The 17,357-nt window shown below is 39.7% G+C and overlaps 1 protein-coding gene across 1 annotated transcript; it reads right to left on the bottom strand.

The window, feature by feature from the left end:
* Nucleotides 1-4,568: 4,568 nt before the first annotated feature.
* Nucleotides 4,569-17,117, bottom strand: LOC103667829 (putative dimethylaniline monooxygenase [N-oxide-forming] 6). Its single transcript, XM_008696054.2, has 8 exons — nt 16,413-17,117; nt 15,810-15,998; nt 14,509-14,671; nt 13,314-13,456; nt 11,734-11,933; nt 9,198-9,553; nt 6,932-7,004; nt 4,569-5,539 (listed from the first exon to the last, which is right to left on the bottom strand). The coding sequence occupies exons 2-8, from the start codon at nt 15,933-15,935 to the stop codon at nt 5,197-5,199; spliced, it is 1,404 nt and encodes a 467-aa protein (XP_008694276.1). The 5' UTR covers nt 15,936-15,998; nt 16,413-17,117; the 3' UTR covers nt 4,569-5,196.
* Between the last annotated feature and the right edge of the window lie 240 nt (nt 17,118-17,357).

Below are 17,357 nucleotides of genomic sequence, written 5' to 3'. Positions count from 1 at the left end.
ACTCAAAGCCCAGATACTTGCTAAGTCTTCAGAAAGAGAATCTCCCTTCCACTGCTGGGTCCTGTTTTCTTCCCTAGGCTCATCCTTTGTCTTTCCCCCTCCAACTCTTCCTGAAGTCATGAAGAATTTCCAGCGTTTCTTCAAATGTGCCCTGCTTCTTTGTATCTCCCAAACTTTGCAGAGGGGGGTCTCTCAGTAGGAATGGTTCCTTTTATTCCCTCCTGTGACATGAAGAATATAGTCCACATCAAATGACACTTCCTCGGAGAAACTTTTCTAAAAATGCCCCAGAAAAATTTCTCTTCCCCATATCCCCATAGTCCCTTCATATCTCTATTTCTTTATTATCTTGATCATATCTTACCGTGTACACATATATGCACCCCCCTCTCTCTCTATAGACACATGTCACGTATAAAGTAGGTAGTAGTCTTCAGAAATATGACCAAATGCACTGTGCCTGTATACACACACGTATGTATGCATGTACACATTGTATATATGCACGTATACATATGTATTTATGTATACTTGTATGCATTACACACTCATATAAAATGAACAATGCATTTAATCATATTTCTGAGGAGTATCCCCATATATGAAGACTACTTCATGGGTGGTAATATAAATATGTCCTTTCTGTTCTTGATGCCCTCATGTGCTGTTTAGAAGAAATGGTAGGAACTGGTCAAATAGATCTTAGAGAGAACTCTGGATTGGGGAATAAGAGGCTTAGTTTTGCTCTTAATCCCCATGTTACCTCAAAGTTTCTATTTCTTGTTTTTTTTTCTTTTTCCTTATTGTAAAATAGGGCAAGTTGATGTTAATAATTAGAGGAAATGTCACAAATATTAATAAAGTTTCTAAAAGATTCAGATATGACACAATAGACAAACATGAGAGAAGAGAATCAATGTTGATGAGTTCTTGTAATCACGGTGCTAAATATATTACTGCATTTAGTTTATTACTCTATGCTAGAATTTTAGAGGCTAAGTAGAATGTTAAATATATAGTTTCTTTTGTGTCTGATGGCATGAAACAGAGCTGTCTCTTAATCTTTCTATCAGTCTGGTTTAAAAATCAGTGATGATCATTGATAATGAACTGGTAAAAAAAAGGTTTTATTTATTCAATTTGTTAATAAGTTTGCCTGCTATAGTCCTTACACTAGATTCAATTACAAACACACCCACATATACACCTTAACACACACACACACACACACACACACACACACACACACACACAGAGAAATTTTAAGGATGATCTGGCTAAGTCCCATTCAGAAAAATCAAGTGCCCTTTGAGTCAGCATGCTCCCTAGTCCTTTGTTACCCATTTTGAAAAAAAAAAAAAGATTTATTTATTTATTTTAGAGCAAGCGAGAGAGAGAGAGAGAGAGAGAGAGAGAGGAGGGAGGAACAAAGAGAGGGAGGGGCAAAGGGAGAGAGAGAATCCTCAAGCAGACCTCCCACTGAACATGGAGCTTGATGTGGGGCTCAATCCCAAAACCTGGAGATCATGAACTTAGCCAAAATCAAGAGGTGGATACTCAATGGACTGAGCCAACCAGATGGCTTGCCCATTTAATTTTGCATAATTAGTAAAGATGATGGGAAGGGACTTATGTATGTGTATTTATTACATAAGACCAAGTATATAGCATTTGTAAGTAACATTCCATCAAATTTAGTTAATGAAAAGTAATGTAGTCCATTTAATCTGTTAAAGATCTAATTGGTTTTATTTAATGATTCATGAATTGGGCAGCATCCCATCTAGCAGATAGAAAAGAGCTCTGAAGAGCTGTACACAATGAAAAGGCAGCCAAGAAATATAAGCAATATCATATAATCCTCTGTGTTTATGTCTTCCAAAGCAAGTATCCATTATACTTATTTGATTAATTAAATTTTATTTTATTTTTATTAACATATAATGTATTATTTGTTTCAGGGGTACAGGTCTGTGATTCATCAGTCTTACACAACTCACGGCGCTCACCATAGCACATCCCCTCCCCAATGTCCATCACCAGCCACCCCATCCCTCCCACCCCCAGTATCCATTATATTTTTAAAAGAGCTTTATTGAGGTACAATAGACATGTAGTAAGCTATGTAAATTTAAATGTACAATTAGATAAGTTTTGGCATGTGCATACATCTGTGAAACTATCACCACAATCAATATAACAAATGTATCCATCACCCCTCAGAATTTCCTCTACCCCTTGGTAATCCCCCCTGCCTACATTTCCCTAGCTCCCAGCTTCCCACCATCCCTAGGAAAGCACTGATTTGATTTCTTTCACTCTAGATTGATTTGAACTTTCTAGAATCTTATATAATTAGAATACATTATGTATTTATTTTTAACTGGCTTTTTCCCTCAGTATGGTGATTTTGAGGTTCATTTACATTGCTGTGGGTAACAGCAGTTCTTTCATTTTTATTGCTGAGTAGTATTACATTGTGTGAATGTTCCACACTTGATCCATTAACATTTTTTTAAAGATTTATTTCTTCTAGAGACAGACAATGCATGTGCACAGGCAAGCAGGGGGAAGAGCAGAGAAAGAGGGAGACAAGCAGACTCCCCGCTGAGTGGGGAGCCCAGCTCAGGGACTTGATCTGGGGACCCTGAGATCATGACCTGAGCTGAAGTCAAGAGTCATTTGCTCAACCAACTGAGGCACGCAGGTACCCCTATCTATTAACGTTTTGATTACATTAGCTTGTGTATAGCTTTTGGATACTGCAACCAGAGCTGCTGTGAATATTTATGTACCAGTTTTTAAAAAAAATATTTTATTTATTTATTTGATAAAGATAGAGACAGCCAGCAAGAGAAGGAACACAAGCAGGGGGAGTGGGAGAGGAAGAAGCAGGCTCCCAGCAGAGGAGCCTGATGTGGGGCTCAATCCCAGAACGCCGCGATCACGCCCTGAGCCGAAGGCAGACGCTTAACGACTGAGCCACCCAGGCACCCCTATGTACCAATTTTTACATAGACATATATTTTTATTTTTCCTGGGTTAATAAATATCTGAGTTGAATTATTAAATCATATGAAAGATATATGTTTAACTTTTAAGGCAAATACACTGTTTTCTAAAGTGGTTATACCATTTCACATTTCCATCAGCAGCATATGCGCTCTAGTTACTTCACTTCTTAGATAACACTTGGTATGGTCAGGGAAGCTGTGTATTAACATTTTATTTTACATTTTCTTAGTGACTTGATGTTTAATATCTTTTCATATGATTATTTAACACCTGTATATCTTCTTTGGTTAAGGATCTGTTTCAATCCTACCCATTTTTAAATTGGGTTGTGTGTCTTATTATTGAATTTTGAGCTTTCTTTATATATTCTGAATACACATCCTCTATGAGATATATTATTTGCAAATGTTTTCTCCCCATCTGTAGTCTATCTTTTCATTCTCTTAACATTGTCTTTTCAAGAGTGGAGGTTCTTAATTTTGATAAAGCCTAATTTATAAATTTTTTTATGGATTGTGCATTTGACATTATATCTAAGACATCTTTGCCTGATTGAAAGACTTTCTTTTATGTTTTCTTCTAGAAGTTTTATACTCAGTTTTTACATTTAGTTCTATGATCCATTTTGAGCTAATTTTTGTATATGGTGCAAAGTATTCATTGAGTTTTCTTCATATCATGTAAATATCCAATTGCTCTAGTACCATTTATTGAAAAGACTGTCATAGCGCCACTGAATTCCCTTAGGTAAAGCGAACGAATTGCTTAAAAAATACATACTGCCAAAACTCTCTCGAAGAAACACGTAACCTAAGTAGTCCTGTATCTTTTAAAGAACTTGAATTTGTAGTTTAAAAACTTTTCCATAAAGAACTAGAGACCAAAATGGTATCACTGATGAATTCTACCAAACATTTAAGGAAACAATAATGCCAATTACAGACAAGCTCTTCCGGAAAATTTAAAAGGACAGAATACTCTCTAACTCATTCTATGGGACCATTGTTACATTGATACCAAAACAAAGACAAAATATCACACACACAAAAAAATACTGATCAATATCCATCATAAACATACATGCAAAAATCCTTAACAAATGGTAACAAATATAATCCTACAGAGTATAAAACAGGTAATAATGTCATGACCAGATGGGGTTTATATCAACTGTGCAAAGCTGGGTTTATAGTCAATGTAATTCACCATATTTTAACCCAAACTATATGATCATCTCAATAGTTGCAAAAAAAAAACAAAAAAAAAAACAAACCATCTGACAAAAGCCAACCTCCATTCCTGATCAAAACTGTCAGCTCACTAGGAATAGAAGAAAACGTCCTCAACTTGATAAAGCGTATTTATGAAATATCTATAGGTAACAGCATTCTTACTGGTAAAAGACTCAATGCTTTATTCCTAAGATTAGGAACAAGGCAAGGAAATCTGATGTCACCACTTCTATTCAACGTTATACTAGAGTTTCAATGCAATAAGGCAAGAAAAAGAGATAAAAGACATTCAAATCGAAATCGAAGTAAAGCTATCTTTATTTTAGACAACATGATTATTTATGTAGAAAGTGTTATGGAATTTACAAAAAAGTTACTAGAACAAATGACTGAATTTCTAAATATTAGCAGTAAACAATAGGAAATTAAAAAATGTTTAACTACCATTTGTAGTTAAAAAGTATGACATAGAATAAATCTGACAGAAGATGGGTAAGAACTCTACACGGAAAACTACAAAACACTGCCGAGAGCAATTAAAGATCTAAGTAAATGAGTTCATGTCATGGGTTGGAAGATTCAGCATAGTTCTGATGTCATTTCTCCCCATGATAAAACACCCTTAAGAAATTTACTAAACTTTGTTCATCCTGAAAATTTGTGCTCATCCTCCTTCATCCTTATCTCAAGCACCTCCAACCTTGCCAATTCAGGAAGTGAGAAGTCTTTTTAGAGTATAGATTCTCATCAGAAAGGGAAAGGCCGAGTATTTTCCATTTTATTTAGACTTTGAGTTAAATACGCCAGAATTCATTTTTACATCTGCAGGAAGGGAAAGAGTAGCTAGGAGATTTTATGTATGGGTATGTGTATTTATCTAGAATTTAACTACCTACATATCCACAATAAAACTTCTAGACCAAACTCTGAGACCTAAGGGACTTCCTCATTAATAAAACGTAAGCCAAACAGCCAGCAAAAGCAGTGGGCATGAAAGCATTTTGAGCAAATTGTGAAAGTGTTGGGGTCTCTGAGCTTCACTGACAGCTCTTGTCCTGGTTGGCTTTACTGTCCTGTCCCACTGGGTCAGGATGGCATTTCTGGCCCCATCCCACTTCCCTGGTCCCATCAGTCGAAACTGGTATGGGCTGCAAGGACCAAAGAACACCTCCAGAGCCAGCTGGGGATCAGTCAGGAAAAGCCACGGTATGTTAGGCTTGGCCCCTATGAAGGAGCACAGCTCGTCCATGTATGTGATGTAATCTGTCTGCAAAGTCTGGCTCTGGCCAAACCTGAGGAAAGAAAAGAACATAGTGGAATGAGCACAGTTGTAAACCAAGCACTGATTTCTTACTACCTCCGAAAAGTAGCATTTGAGTTAGCACCTCCAGGGTTATCCTACTCCTCTTTCTCCACAGCATTGACTTTATCATTTGTTCTTTGGCTATAAATGAATTGATTTTCTTTTCTCCTTCCTAATCTCTAAGTTTGATGTTATTTCGGTCTTCTGCCTCTGGCCTGGAGCGAACTGACCTTCGTGTGTCCAGATGACTGATTAACTTAGTTTACTCTTTAACACATGGTTATTCTTTACATAACATCGTTTGCGATCTGCCCCAATGTTAGATTTTGGGGCATGGTCTCATTTACTTTTACAAGCCCTGAAGAACGGGCTACCATTTAAGAAATGAGGTTGACTTTGGGGCTTCTCTTCTTCCTCCTCCTTATTCCTAGTGGCCTGTATTATAAAGGGTGGTAAGTAGAGAGTTGCGTGAACTGCTAGCACACAGGGGTGCCCGCTTCTCAGAGCTGTCCTGTGAACTGGATGAGATGCAGGAGAGATTTTGTTAAGTCGGAAGGTTCCAGGTCTTCTCTTCTCTAGAACCTTCACCAGCAACTACCTGGCAGCACCCAGTGAATGATGTGTTAGAGCTTGAAAGAGGAAAGAAACTTCTTCTACAGTCAGCTCTTCATTTGGTGGGATTCATTATTTAATTATTCTTTCAACAGGTTTTAATATATAATTTGAAAAGGATATACTTATATAGAAGGAATTAACATAAAAATTACATTTCAATATCTGATGTCCAGCCACTTAAATGACTTTCTACAAATCCCATTTATGGTGTACTTGAGAACCTATGTTTGGATGAATCAGAAATGAATATTCTTTTAGAAAAAAATACCAGGGCAGGTGAATTCAGTTTAGTTCTTCATTTGGTTTTCCTATTACAGTGCTCAGTTCCCCACTAGTTAGCTTGCTGGCGGACATGTGGCTGATGGAAAGGACTTCCTGGAGATGTTTGAGCTGGATAATTCTTTGTTTAGGGGGCCTGTCCTCTGCAATGTAGGGTCTTTAGCAGTATCCTCACTTTCTACACATTAGATGCCAATAGTATACCCTCTATACTTCAATAACCAAAAATGTCTCTGGAATTTGCCAAATGTCCCCTGGGGATCGAAATCACCCCCATTTGAGAAACCATACTCTGGAGTGTAGTGTGCTTTAACACGACAGGTGACGTGTAATGACTATAATTTTCCTATCGAATACTGCTTGATCATAGCAAGTGTTCCAAAAACGTGAACTTTGACTACTAAACATATTATAAAATAGATAAATATTTTCCTACATATAAAGGAAAAACTTAGGATTTGTTTCATTAGCAAGTGTAATCTCTTACCACTTGAGTTTCTTCCCCATTTTCTCATCAATATCATCCATCATTTCACTTGTGGTTGGCAAGGTACATGATTCTAGAAAAGAAATGAGAAAGAAATATTGAAAAAGATGAAAAAATCAGAAATATATAATGACACATGGTGAGTTTTTCTTAGTACTTATGAACTATGTCCCTAAAAGATTTTGTATCAAGAGGAGCTATCTTTGGTATCTTTGGTAGAATAACAATTTACAGAAATTAAGACTTGGGATGGCAATGAACCCCCTCTGTGAATAGCAAAGTTGGCCGGCAGTGAGATAGTGAGAGCAGAGAAGTTTATGGCTTCAAATCACCCAATCTCATATTGCTGTGACGTCATATAAGGCCTAATCCTCAACATGCCTGAGATATACCTTATACACATAATAGCTTAACAGTTTCTTTGTATTTCTTATTTGCATCCTCTTATTAATAATTCTTTCAAGAAATAATCTGCTAAAACAGTTCACTCTGAGGTACATGGCAATTAAAATGGAACAATGGAAGGAAGCATGGGCTTGCCAGCATCAGCTTGCAGCCAGAGGGGATATTAAGGGGCATTGGAAAATTTTTAGTGTTTTGCAATACCTTATCAGTGGGGGGTCATCTGGTTGCTGAGGGTAGCCCTTTTGCTTTTGTAACAGTGGCAGAAAGCTGTTATGACATTCATGGTGGAGAAACGTCCTAGTCAGAATATTACCTAGCCTGCTAGTACCTTGTGGTCAGATGTGCGCTAGAATTTTTGTCTGCTTCCTTTGATGTTGTGTCCCAAGTGCCAAGACAGAGTGTGGTACATAGTAGTGCTCCATAAATATTTGCTGAATGACTAAGTGATACATTTTGTTTCATGTAAATTTCTTGGGTTTATGAACTGTAGCCAACTTTTTTGTAAAACCCCAGGTGTTTGGCACTGTTGTGCCTTTAAGAGAAAAACGCAATGGAACTATTTTACGGAAAGCACCCTTATAAAAGATTTCATGCCAGGGTTTATTTAAATAATGATCCTTCGTGGTACACTTGAAATAGCTTATTTATCCACGACATTTTGAGAAAGCATACAGTCTATGATTGTAACATTTTCTTCATTACCTAGAGTCTAAGTTTTTATTTATTTAATTTTTTTAGATTTTTATTTATTTATTTGACACAGAAACAGCCAGCGAGAGAGGGAGCACAAGCAGGAGGAGTGAGAGAGGACGAAGCAGGCTCCCAGCAGAGGAGCCTGATGCGGGGCTCAATCCCAGAATGCTGGGATCATGCCCTGAGCTGAAGGCAGACGCTTAACGACTGAGCCACCCAGGCGCCCCTATAGTCTAAGTTTTTATGGACAGTATGTTAGGTGAGGTATACCTATATTGACCAAGGTTTTTGAACCCTTGAATAAAAAGACACTTTAAGTAATAATGTTGATCAGTATGATTGATGTAAATTAAATCAATATATTTAAAACATTGCCTTTCTTCAGGCAATCCTCATATTCTTGATTTCCTCACAAAAGTACACTTGTAGCCACTGGAGACCATGGGGTCTAGGGTGGAGGGAGGAGGAGAAGATGGTCAATAGAGTAGGTGTGGCCCGACTTCGTTATTCTGGCTGTTGGACGCCAGTAAGATCCCTAGCATTGTCCGCAACATCCTCCAGGGCCCTTCTTTTTTTTTTTTTTTTTTTTTTTTTAAAGATTATATTTATTTATTTGACAGAGAAAGAGACAGCCAGCGAGAGAGGGAACACAAGCAGGGGGAGTGGGAGAGGAAGAAGCAGGCTCCTAGCGGAGGAGCCTGATGTGGGGCTCGATCCCATAACGCCGGGATCACGCCCTGAGCCGAAGGCAGACCCTTAACCGCTGTGCCACCCAGGCGCCCCCCCTCCAGGGCCCTTCTAACCTTCACAATGTATCTTGACATTGCCTTTACCTACTGCTGTCTTTCTCTTGCTTAAAGCCTTGCAGAGTCCCTCCAATTTCCCTATGAGACATCGAAGCTCTACAACACAGCTCCTAAGGCCCTCCATACTTTAGTCCCTTTCTCTATTTCTTATGCTTCTTGCCTCTGTTTTATATTCCCTTACAGAACACCCTAAGACTTCCCCTATTGTAACATGCCCCTGGCTCTATTTTAGACTGTGTAACGTCAAGGAGTATGTCTTGTTCCTTTTGTATTCCTAGCACCTAGCCCAGTACTTGGCATATAGTAGGTACTCAATAAATGTTCATTGACTAAATGGATAAAAGACAGAATGGTCCACCTACTTGCAAACACTTTAGCAGCCCAGCGAGCCTGCAGGTCAGCTGTGGGGATGGCAGCCCCAAGGGACTGGACAAGGCCAATCACAGCCAAGGTTGGCTTCTCCATTTTGGGGGGGAAGATGCCTTTAAACAAGGTGACCTCATGGTTTCTGCTTTTGATGATGGAGTCATCAAGGAAGGGGTAGGCGTAACCATAGCCCGTTGCGAAGATGATGGAGTCGATGGCCTCAAACACGGTGCCATCCTCAAACACAGCCGAGGTCTCCGTAAACTCCTTCACGCTGGGCTTGATGGACACAGTGCCACACAAGATGCGGGATGGGAGCTCGTCATTGAACACAGGCTCTTTCCTCAGGGGGCTGTTCAGAAACAAGAGACAAAGGCTCTTGCTGTAACATACCTCAAGTCCAAGAAATATCTGCAACAGTTCATAGCACTGGAACCAAATCTGAGGGGTTAAACTTGAGCATGAGAACAGCTGAGCTCTCCTTTTGTGGCAGTTTTTTTCCTATTGCCTGCAACAATCCTTAAGAAATTCTGTCTGAGGGACGTCTGACTTCAGCTCAGGTCACGATCCTGGGGTCCTGGGATCGAGTCCCGCACCAGGCTCCTTGCACAGCAGGGAGTTAGCTTCTCCCTCTGCCCTTCCCCCTGCTCATGCTCTCTCTCTCAAATAAGTAAATAAAATCTTAAAAAAAAAAAAAAGAATTTCTGTCTGAGCTGCGTCTTCTGGCCCTTTGAAGCTTGGATTTCCTTCTGGGTGCTTATATGATTTGGTGATTCACCGAATAGGTGAGAATAAAACTAGTTCCTAGCCATAAGCAGTGCTTTAGGGTGAAGAAGCTGGAACCAGATGGCCCAGGTTTATAATCTACCTCTGTTTCTCACGAGTGGCTACTTCTCTGTATTCGTTTCCTTGTGTGGGAGATGGGGATAGTGATAGAATCTACCTCATACTGTTGTGAGAATTAAATGAACATTACCTGTAAAGGATTTAAAACAGTGCCTGCCACTTGCAAGCATCATTGTTATAAGTGAACTAGTATTATAAATGAGGCCTTCTATCAGAAAATCAGATTTGCTTGGTGAGCTGCTTTATTGCCATTGCCTGCTTTACGTTGGTTGCCAACATTCTAGGATTCAGGGATTTTGGAATTTACTCCAAGTATCTCAAACACTCAGAAATTTTATAAATCTTAGAATCTGTCTAGATGCTTCCACACCATGCTCGACATCAATCATTCTGCAACCTCTTCTTTTGCCTTATAAGGTGACAAGAAGTAGGTCACAGTAAAACCTGTTTTTTCCCCCTGCCCCCTACCCAAGGGAGGAGTGAGAAGGTGGCATCAATACCTTAAGGTAACTGGAACCTTTTCTAAGAGGGAGCTTCATTCTTGGAATGAATGGATTTCCAAATCTATGTTTCAACTGTCTAAAGGGCAAAGCCAAATATGATTTGCAGTTGCTCTTAGAAGACAAAAATCTTAATTAGCTCAGGCTTTGGAGCTTCTGTTATATTAAACATAATTTTAAATGCATGAAATCAATATCTTTTTTTCTTTAGGGATGTAACCGTCCGCCAGACTAGGTAGGATAAATGTCGTGGGGTGAGGGGCTCCTGAACCTGGCATTTGCTATTTCAATTTACAGTTTCCTCTTACTTTTCCTTGTCTGATTCTCTAAACACAATGAACATTTTTTAAAAGATTTTATTTTTACATAACCTCTACACCCAACATGGGGCTTGAACTCATAACCCTGAGATCAAGAGTTGCATGCTCTACCGACTGAGCCACCCCGGTGCCCCTAGAATGCCTTTCTCATCAGTAGTTGTTGGGCTCTGCCTCTATAGAGAAGTATATAAACAAATATTAATTTTACAGGCTACATCAGTTTTGTGAATCTGCACTGTTTTACACGTTCCATGCGTCCCGATTGTCCTGCTGCAATCCCAGACTCTGTGGTCGAGGAAGTGAGCACTTTCATTTTGAGATTTTCTGCTTTCTGAGACATGTGATTAACACTGCTTTGTTCATTGCTCTTTAGAAGCATATTGGAAAATTTGAGATTCATAAGAACCAATATTTGTAAAGCTTTATAGTTTATAAAGTGCCTTGATTTTTTATCTTACCGCATACCACAACAGTCTCCAGGATAGATATTATCATTGTTATCCCCATTCATCCATAGCATGGGTAAGATACTCCTCAAAAAGACAATTCATGAATCGGTTCAGCCCTCAAAAGTCTATGCTATAGCTCGTAGCTACCACAAATGAATCTTGCGTGTCAGGGGATCTAGCTAGCTGCCTGCTCCTCTGCCATTTTGTATCTTCCCAAATACCTTTCCCCACTAGAGTCATTTCAGTAAGATTTTCACCCCATGCATGATCTCCGAGTATGCTGTGTCACTTATGCAGTCCTCAGTTTAATCCCAATAACCTCAGCGAGATGACTAAAGTTAGACCTAGAGAGAACAACTTCAAATGAAGCTAGTGCCCCACTTTTTTGGATGATACAACAGGAGTTACTCGTAGTACCCATTTAAAGGCATCAGGCCGTAGTTCTCATGCTTAAACCACGTGTTCATCTTCTTGACATACAACCAGTCAGAGACAAATGAAGGAAGGGCATTCCGGAGGAAGGTTGCAAAACGGGTCACGTATACCATGTCCCAAGGATAGCCATCATTCCAAACCCGGCTCATGACCCAGGAACCACTTCTGCTGCTGATAATGACCTGTTGGGGAAGGCAACATGGATTTCAATGTCACTCTGTAAGAAAGAAGTAGATATTACACGATGGACATGTTCTGGCGACATCTCCATACATTTCCCTCAATATCCAGGCAGGAGCATTTTTAAAGAGTTGGGTCAAGATGAATAATCCATGATTGAAACTAGGTAGAGACAGAACTACTCTGCCTCTCTATACCCCAGAGTGCTAGTGCACAGTTGTTGAAATAATGAGAACTTGTCATCTTGGAACAAGAGGGCTGTGTATTCAATTGTGACGGGCCTAATCTTCAGAGTCAGAGACATCTATGGTAGGACTGGTGGGGACCAGCCGGTCCAGAGCCTCAGTGGTGGCGGGTGGTGGTAGTTGCCGGATTGGGTGGGAGAAATGTAGCTAAATCTCTATCTGAAATTAGGCTGGAGAGATGCCAAAGAGTTAATTCAGTTCTCAGTCTAAAGTCTCCTCTTCCAGTCCTTCTTTCACACCCACTCTGCAACCTCTGCTAGGCACCCAAATCATGGCAGCTGTCTGGGCTCTGAGACAAGCCCAGCTGCTTGTCTATAATGCCACTTCTGTGACAACCCAAGGGAATTGAACTTCAAAGAATTCCTTAGGTTTTATTTACATACACTTAACAATTTGTTTATTGAGCACATGTTTCCTTAAAAATAGGTTAGGTTCTTCAAGGTCTGTTGGTCATGGATGATTTAGCTTAGAGTCTTTCGGGAAGCCTTCCTCGACTTAATCCATGCTAAGCTAGGTTCTCTTTTTATGGTGCTGCCATTGCCACACCTAATGTCACTGAAATTTTATTACCTTCTTTAGTGCCTGTCATCTCACCTCCACCCACTGACTGCTCCTGGAAGTCAAGAAGTAGTCTGACTTATTTCTGTGTTTATTTCTAGTCTGACACGTAGTTCTGGCATATAACATGTGCCCAGTGTTTGTTTAGCGCTGGCTGTTGAGTGGATAAATGACAGTAAGAACCAAATTGTACGTGTCTTCCAGACCTTCAGAATGATAAGCACAATGCCTTTTGTATGGTAGGTGATAAGACATAGTCTTAAATAAATAAAGGTGGATCCTGACTAGCAACAGTTTGCTTAGAGGTGATCAGGACACAAAATTAAATAAAAAAATGCACTCTTATATATACATATATACACACGTAGACTTACCTCTGGGTCCGGCAGAATGGACTTCCTTGCTAGCCTGGGCCACATTACCTTGCTTCACAGGGAGAATGTCTCAAGTCCTCCTTGATTCAATGGGCACATGCAATAGGTGGATCCCTTGTTGAACGACATGGCTAACGTGAGCCTCGGTGCCTAAGCTTTGATTTAAGAGCACAGCTGTACCCCAGGTTTGTTTCTCAAAGTGTACCTGTGCAGCCAGACGACTGAGCTCCACCGCAATGTCAGATCCTGAGTTCCCCAGGCCGATCACAAGGACCCTTTTCCCCTTGAAGGCTTCCGGGTCCTTATAGTCCCTGCTGTGGAGGTAGTGGCCTTGAAACTGCTGTAGGCCTAAGTGGAACATGAGGAGTGGTTTGAGTTGATTTTCAGAAGAAATGATGAAGACTCACTGTTCTCATTTTTAAAAAAATTCCTATTATCAGTCTTAATTTTTAAAAAAGTTTCCTGGTTGGAATACACTTATCCTTTGTCTATTTACACAATGGACATGTTCTGGGTTTTTTTGACACTAACCCCCAAACTAAGTATTTACAGTGCTTTAAAAAACTTACAGTATGGGAACTTACAGTTTGATAGTAATAATAGCTAATATTTATTGAGTACTTACTGTGGGCTAGGCCCTCTGCTAAAGGATTTACAGTTTAACCATTTAATCTTGATAACATCTCTGAGTGGCTGATACTAGTATCTCCATTTTAAAAGACAAGGAAATCAAGACAAAGAAATTAAGCTGACTCATCTTAGGTCACACGGTAAGGAACTAGTGGAATAAGAGGTTGAGGCCGAGTGTTCTAAGGCTACACTCAGAGCCCCCAAATATACTGCCTCTTGACCTTCATGCTTTTAATCTTCTCTTCTTCCTGAGTCTTACTCTTTTAATTATCTTGGCCTATGAACAGCATGCCTGCAGATTTTACAGTGGACATGTGTTCCTGTTGCAAGGAAAGAAGGAAGGAAGGAAGGAAGGGGACAGGAAGTTTGCTCGTGTATTGTATTTACTTGACCTCTGGCGCTTTTGTATAGTAATGGAGTATGCCACTACACACACACACACACACACACACACACACACACACACACACACACCGAAATTTGCAAAACGTGCCTATAGATGACTACTAACAGCCCTTCCTCTATACAAGCACTTCCTCTGCAGGTCTTCATCTGATCTCTGACTTGCAGGTCCTTGATTCAAAATTTTAGCATAAGGGTTTAGGAGGCCAATTATTACTGTATTTCACATATCATCACACTTTAAAATTTTGTTTTGAAATTTTTGGAAACTTAAGGATAATTATTACATACAATCTATGGAAAGATCTCTCTCAACCCTTGATGTTTGTGTATAAGTCCCCAGACTATTGTATATTTTCCACACTTACCAGGAAAGGAATCAATTGGTAGATTGGGGTATACATGATGTCCTGAACAAATCATTACAGCATCAAAAATAGCAGATTCCTCTTTCCCATCCTTTTCTGAAACAACTTCCCATTGTCCAGTGACTAAGAAGTTGGGACATTTCTTTATACTAGAAACCAGGGTCTTAAAGAAAACAGAAAGAAATTCCTTCTATTTACAATTCTATGGGTTTTAATTTTCTCACAGTGTTTCTGTAGAGGAAATAATTGTCATGAGCTCACCTGATCATTGAGAAATATAAGGGAAACCATTAAAATAAGGAGTCATAGTGATTCTTCAAATCTCCCAAGGAAAATTACTCAGTGGAGCATATTTACTTTTTTGACATCTAGTTAGTAGATCTGGGGTAAATTACACTGAATATTCTTGTGAAAGATGCCATGTCATTTGCTTACTGCCACCCTCAACCGACATTCGTGGCTTCTTTCTCTCTGACCACATTTTCTATCAATTCCATAAATATGGGGATGTCTCAGGGTTATCAGTCCTTATTTCTCCTTTGCAATGTACAGATACTCTCTGTATTATTAGTCACTTGGAATATTAGTCACTTGGAAATATTAGTCACTTCCATAGCATGACTATTATGTAAATATATGTAAAATTATATTAAATATAAAAATAAAATAATAAATAAATGAAATTATATTAAATATAATCCCAATTCATAACTTTGTTGATTATTTTTCTCACTACATATATATGCTTTGCATTTAACAGTAATGAATTGAGATTAAGAATTCTAAACAAATGCAAAGTATTATTGTTACTTAAGGAGCCAAGGCATCTCTGTTATAAACAGCTAGTCTAAGGAACTAAGTGGGTGAAGGATGAGAGCAATGACTATGTTCGTCATTCATTTCAATGTTTACTCTCCTCATAATGGCACAACTTCTAAAGAATGCCATGGCTTCTTGAACCACAGTTCATTGGCATTGAACCCAAGAAGTCTAATTATGGACTAGACAATTTGGGAATGTCTCTAAAACACAACAGTATGAGGGTGGAATGTACTATGATGGTAGAGTCTTTTCTAATATTTTCTATTGTATGCTAAAAGCTCTCAGAGACTAGTGGAGAACATGTTTAGGGAGAAAAAAAACCCCAATACATGAATACGTTATAAACCAAACCAACATTTGATTGGTGAGGTCTCCAAATATTTGGCTCTCATTTCTAGAACAGAATAATACTATATCCTTGCTTCACCCCCAATCGATAAACATACTGAGATCAACAGCACCAGTTATAAGGCCCTTACCTCAAACTGTATGTATCTTAAAAGATTCTTCTTTTGAGCAAATGTCCTTATGTATTCCTGGAGTTTGCTGTGGTGCATATAGTTGGGGTAATCATCAGGATAAGGGAAGTCTGGAAAGCACATCATCTCTTTGGAAGAGTTGGTGAATACAGACTGGTAAATGCTGGCTCTGCCTTCTTCTGCATGGTTCTAGGAAGAAGAATAAAGCTTAAAAAGGAAGCCAAGAATGACGTTCCCCTCAGTGAGTATTCAATTTTAGTTTGACCGAAACCTTTCTAATACGTAAAAAAAAAAAAAAAAAAAAAAAAAAAAAAAAAAAAAAAAAGACATTAAAACAATTCAGAGCTCTCTGTAAGATGTGGAAAAGAAAGCCCTTAGCACAGCACCTGGCACAGAGCTGGGGTTCTCTTACTTGAATTACCCCCATGTTAGCTCTGTGTTCATAGTCCCATAGAGTTTTCTTTCTTTTTCCAATCACAGCAACTGTTCTGATGTCAGGCTCATGTTAAAAATAAAAACAACAACACAAAAACCTAAATGGTCCAAAGGAGGCAGCATTTTTAGTCTATTTGCTCAGCTCTATGGCATTCAGTGAACACTCACCAGCAACAGAACCTTCTCTTGAAGTGGAGGGTTTGTTTATTTGGTCTAGTGAGAATCAGCTGCAGGGCCCCTTAGAGCACAGATGCATAGGCCCCACCTGCAGAATTTCTGATTCAGTGTTCTAGGCTGGGGCCTGAGAATCTGCATTTCCCACAGTTCCAGGCAGTGCTGATGCTGCTGGTCCAGGAGCTGCGCTTTCAGAGCCACTGCTCTATTCGAAACGAACTCTGTGCTTGAGGAGTTCCTCCGTCGCCAGTTAGGGGTACTCACCCCTCACCAAACAGACACAGGACACCAGAAGCCTCGGAACTTGTCTTAAACCTTGCTACTCCATCATGAAGCCACTGTGTCATTTTGGCCTCTTTTCGAGAAGTAGTTGAAGGCTCAATGGAAACCAAACATCTCCTTTCTGTTTTAAGGACAGGATGAAAGTTCACATAATGTGCTGCCTTGAAAGTACATTAAAAAGCTGGCAGCCTCTGTTTCCCCCAAACCCAAAAGAACCTCTTTGAAACGCGGGGAAGGGTTGGAATGACATGTTCCTGCTGGTTTCAAGATATCTATCTCCCTCCAGCCCCATACTGACCTCGGCAAGAGGTCAGACAAAGGTGCCGGAAAGGACCGACAGGCTTGCGCCTGGGGTGGGGAGGCTTGAGGCCTCCGTTTGAAAACAAAACTTCCTCTAGTCACGGTTGCTGTGTTTCTCATAATTAGCCAGGCTCAGAGATTTTAACTTTTGTAAGCCTCACTTTGAAATTTCTGCTAAGGTGAGAAAAAGGGTGATGGCTCGTGCCGGGCAGATTTTCAGACTTGAGTCTTTCCCATTCGCTCAAAGCCATACCTTTGGTGGGTGTTTGTGAGAAGGAGAAGTGGGAGGGAGGGCTCTCAGCGGTGCACTGAAGGGAGGGAGGCCTGAGCTTCAGCCAGGGGACTGGTTAAAGAAAT

Source organism: Ursus maritimus, unplaced genomic scaffold (assembly GCF_017311325.1).
Source record: "Ursus maritimus isolate PB19 unplaced genomic scaffold, ASM1731132v1 scaffold_2, whole genome shotgun sequence".
Lineage (NCBI taxonomy): Eukaryota > Metazoa > Chordata > Mammalia > Carnivora > Ursidae > Ursus > Ursus maritimus.
This window is presented reverse-complemented; position numbering and strand designations above follow the sequence as displayed.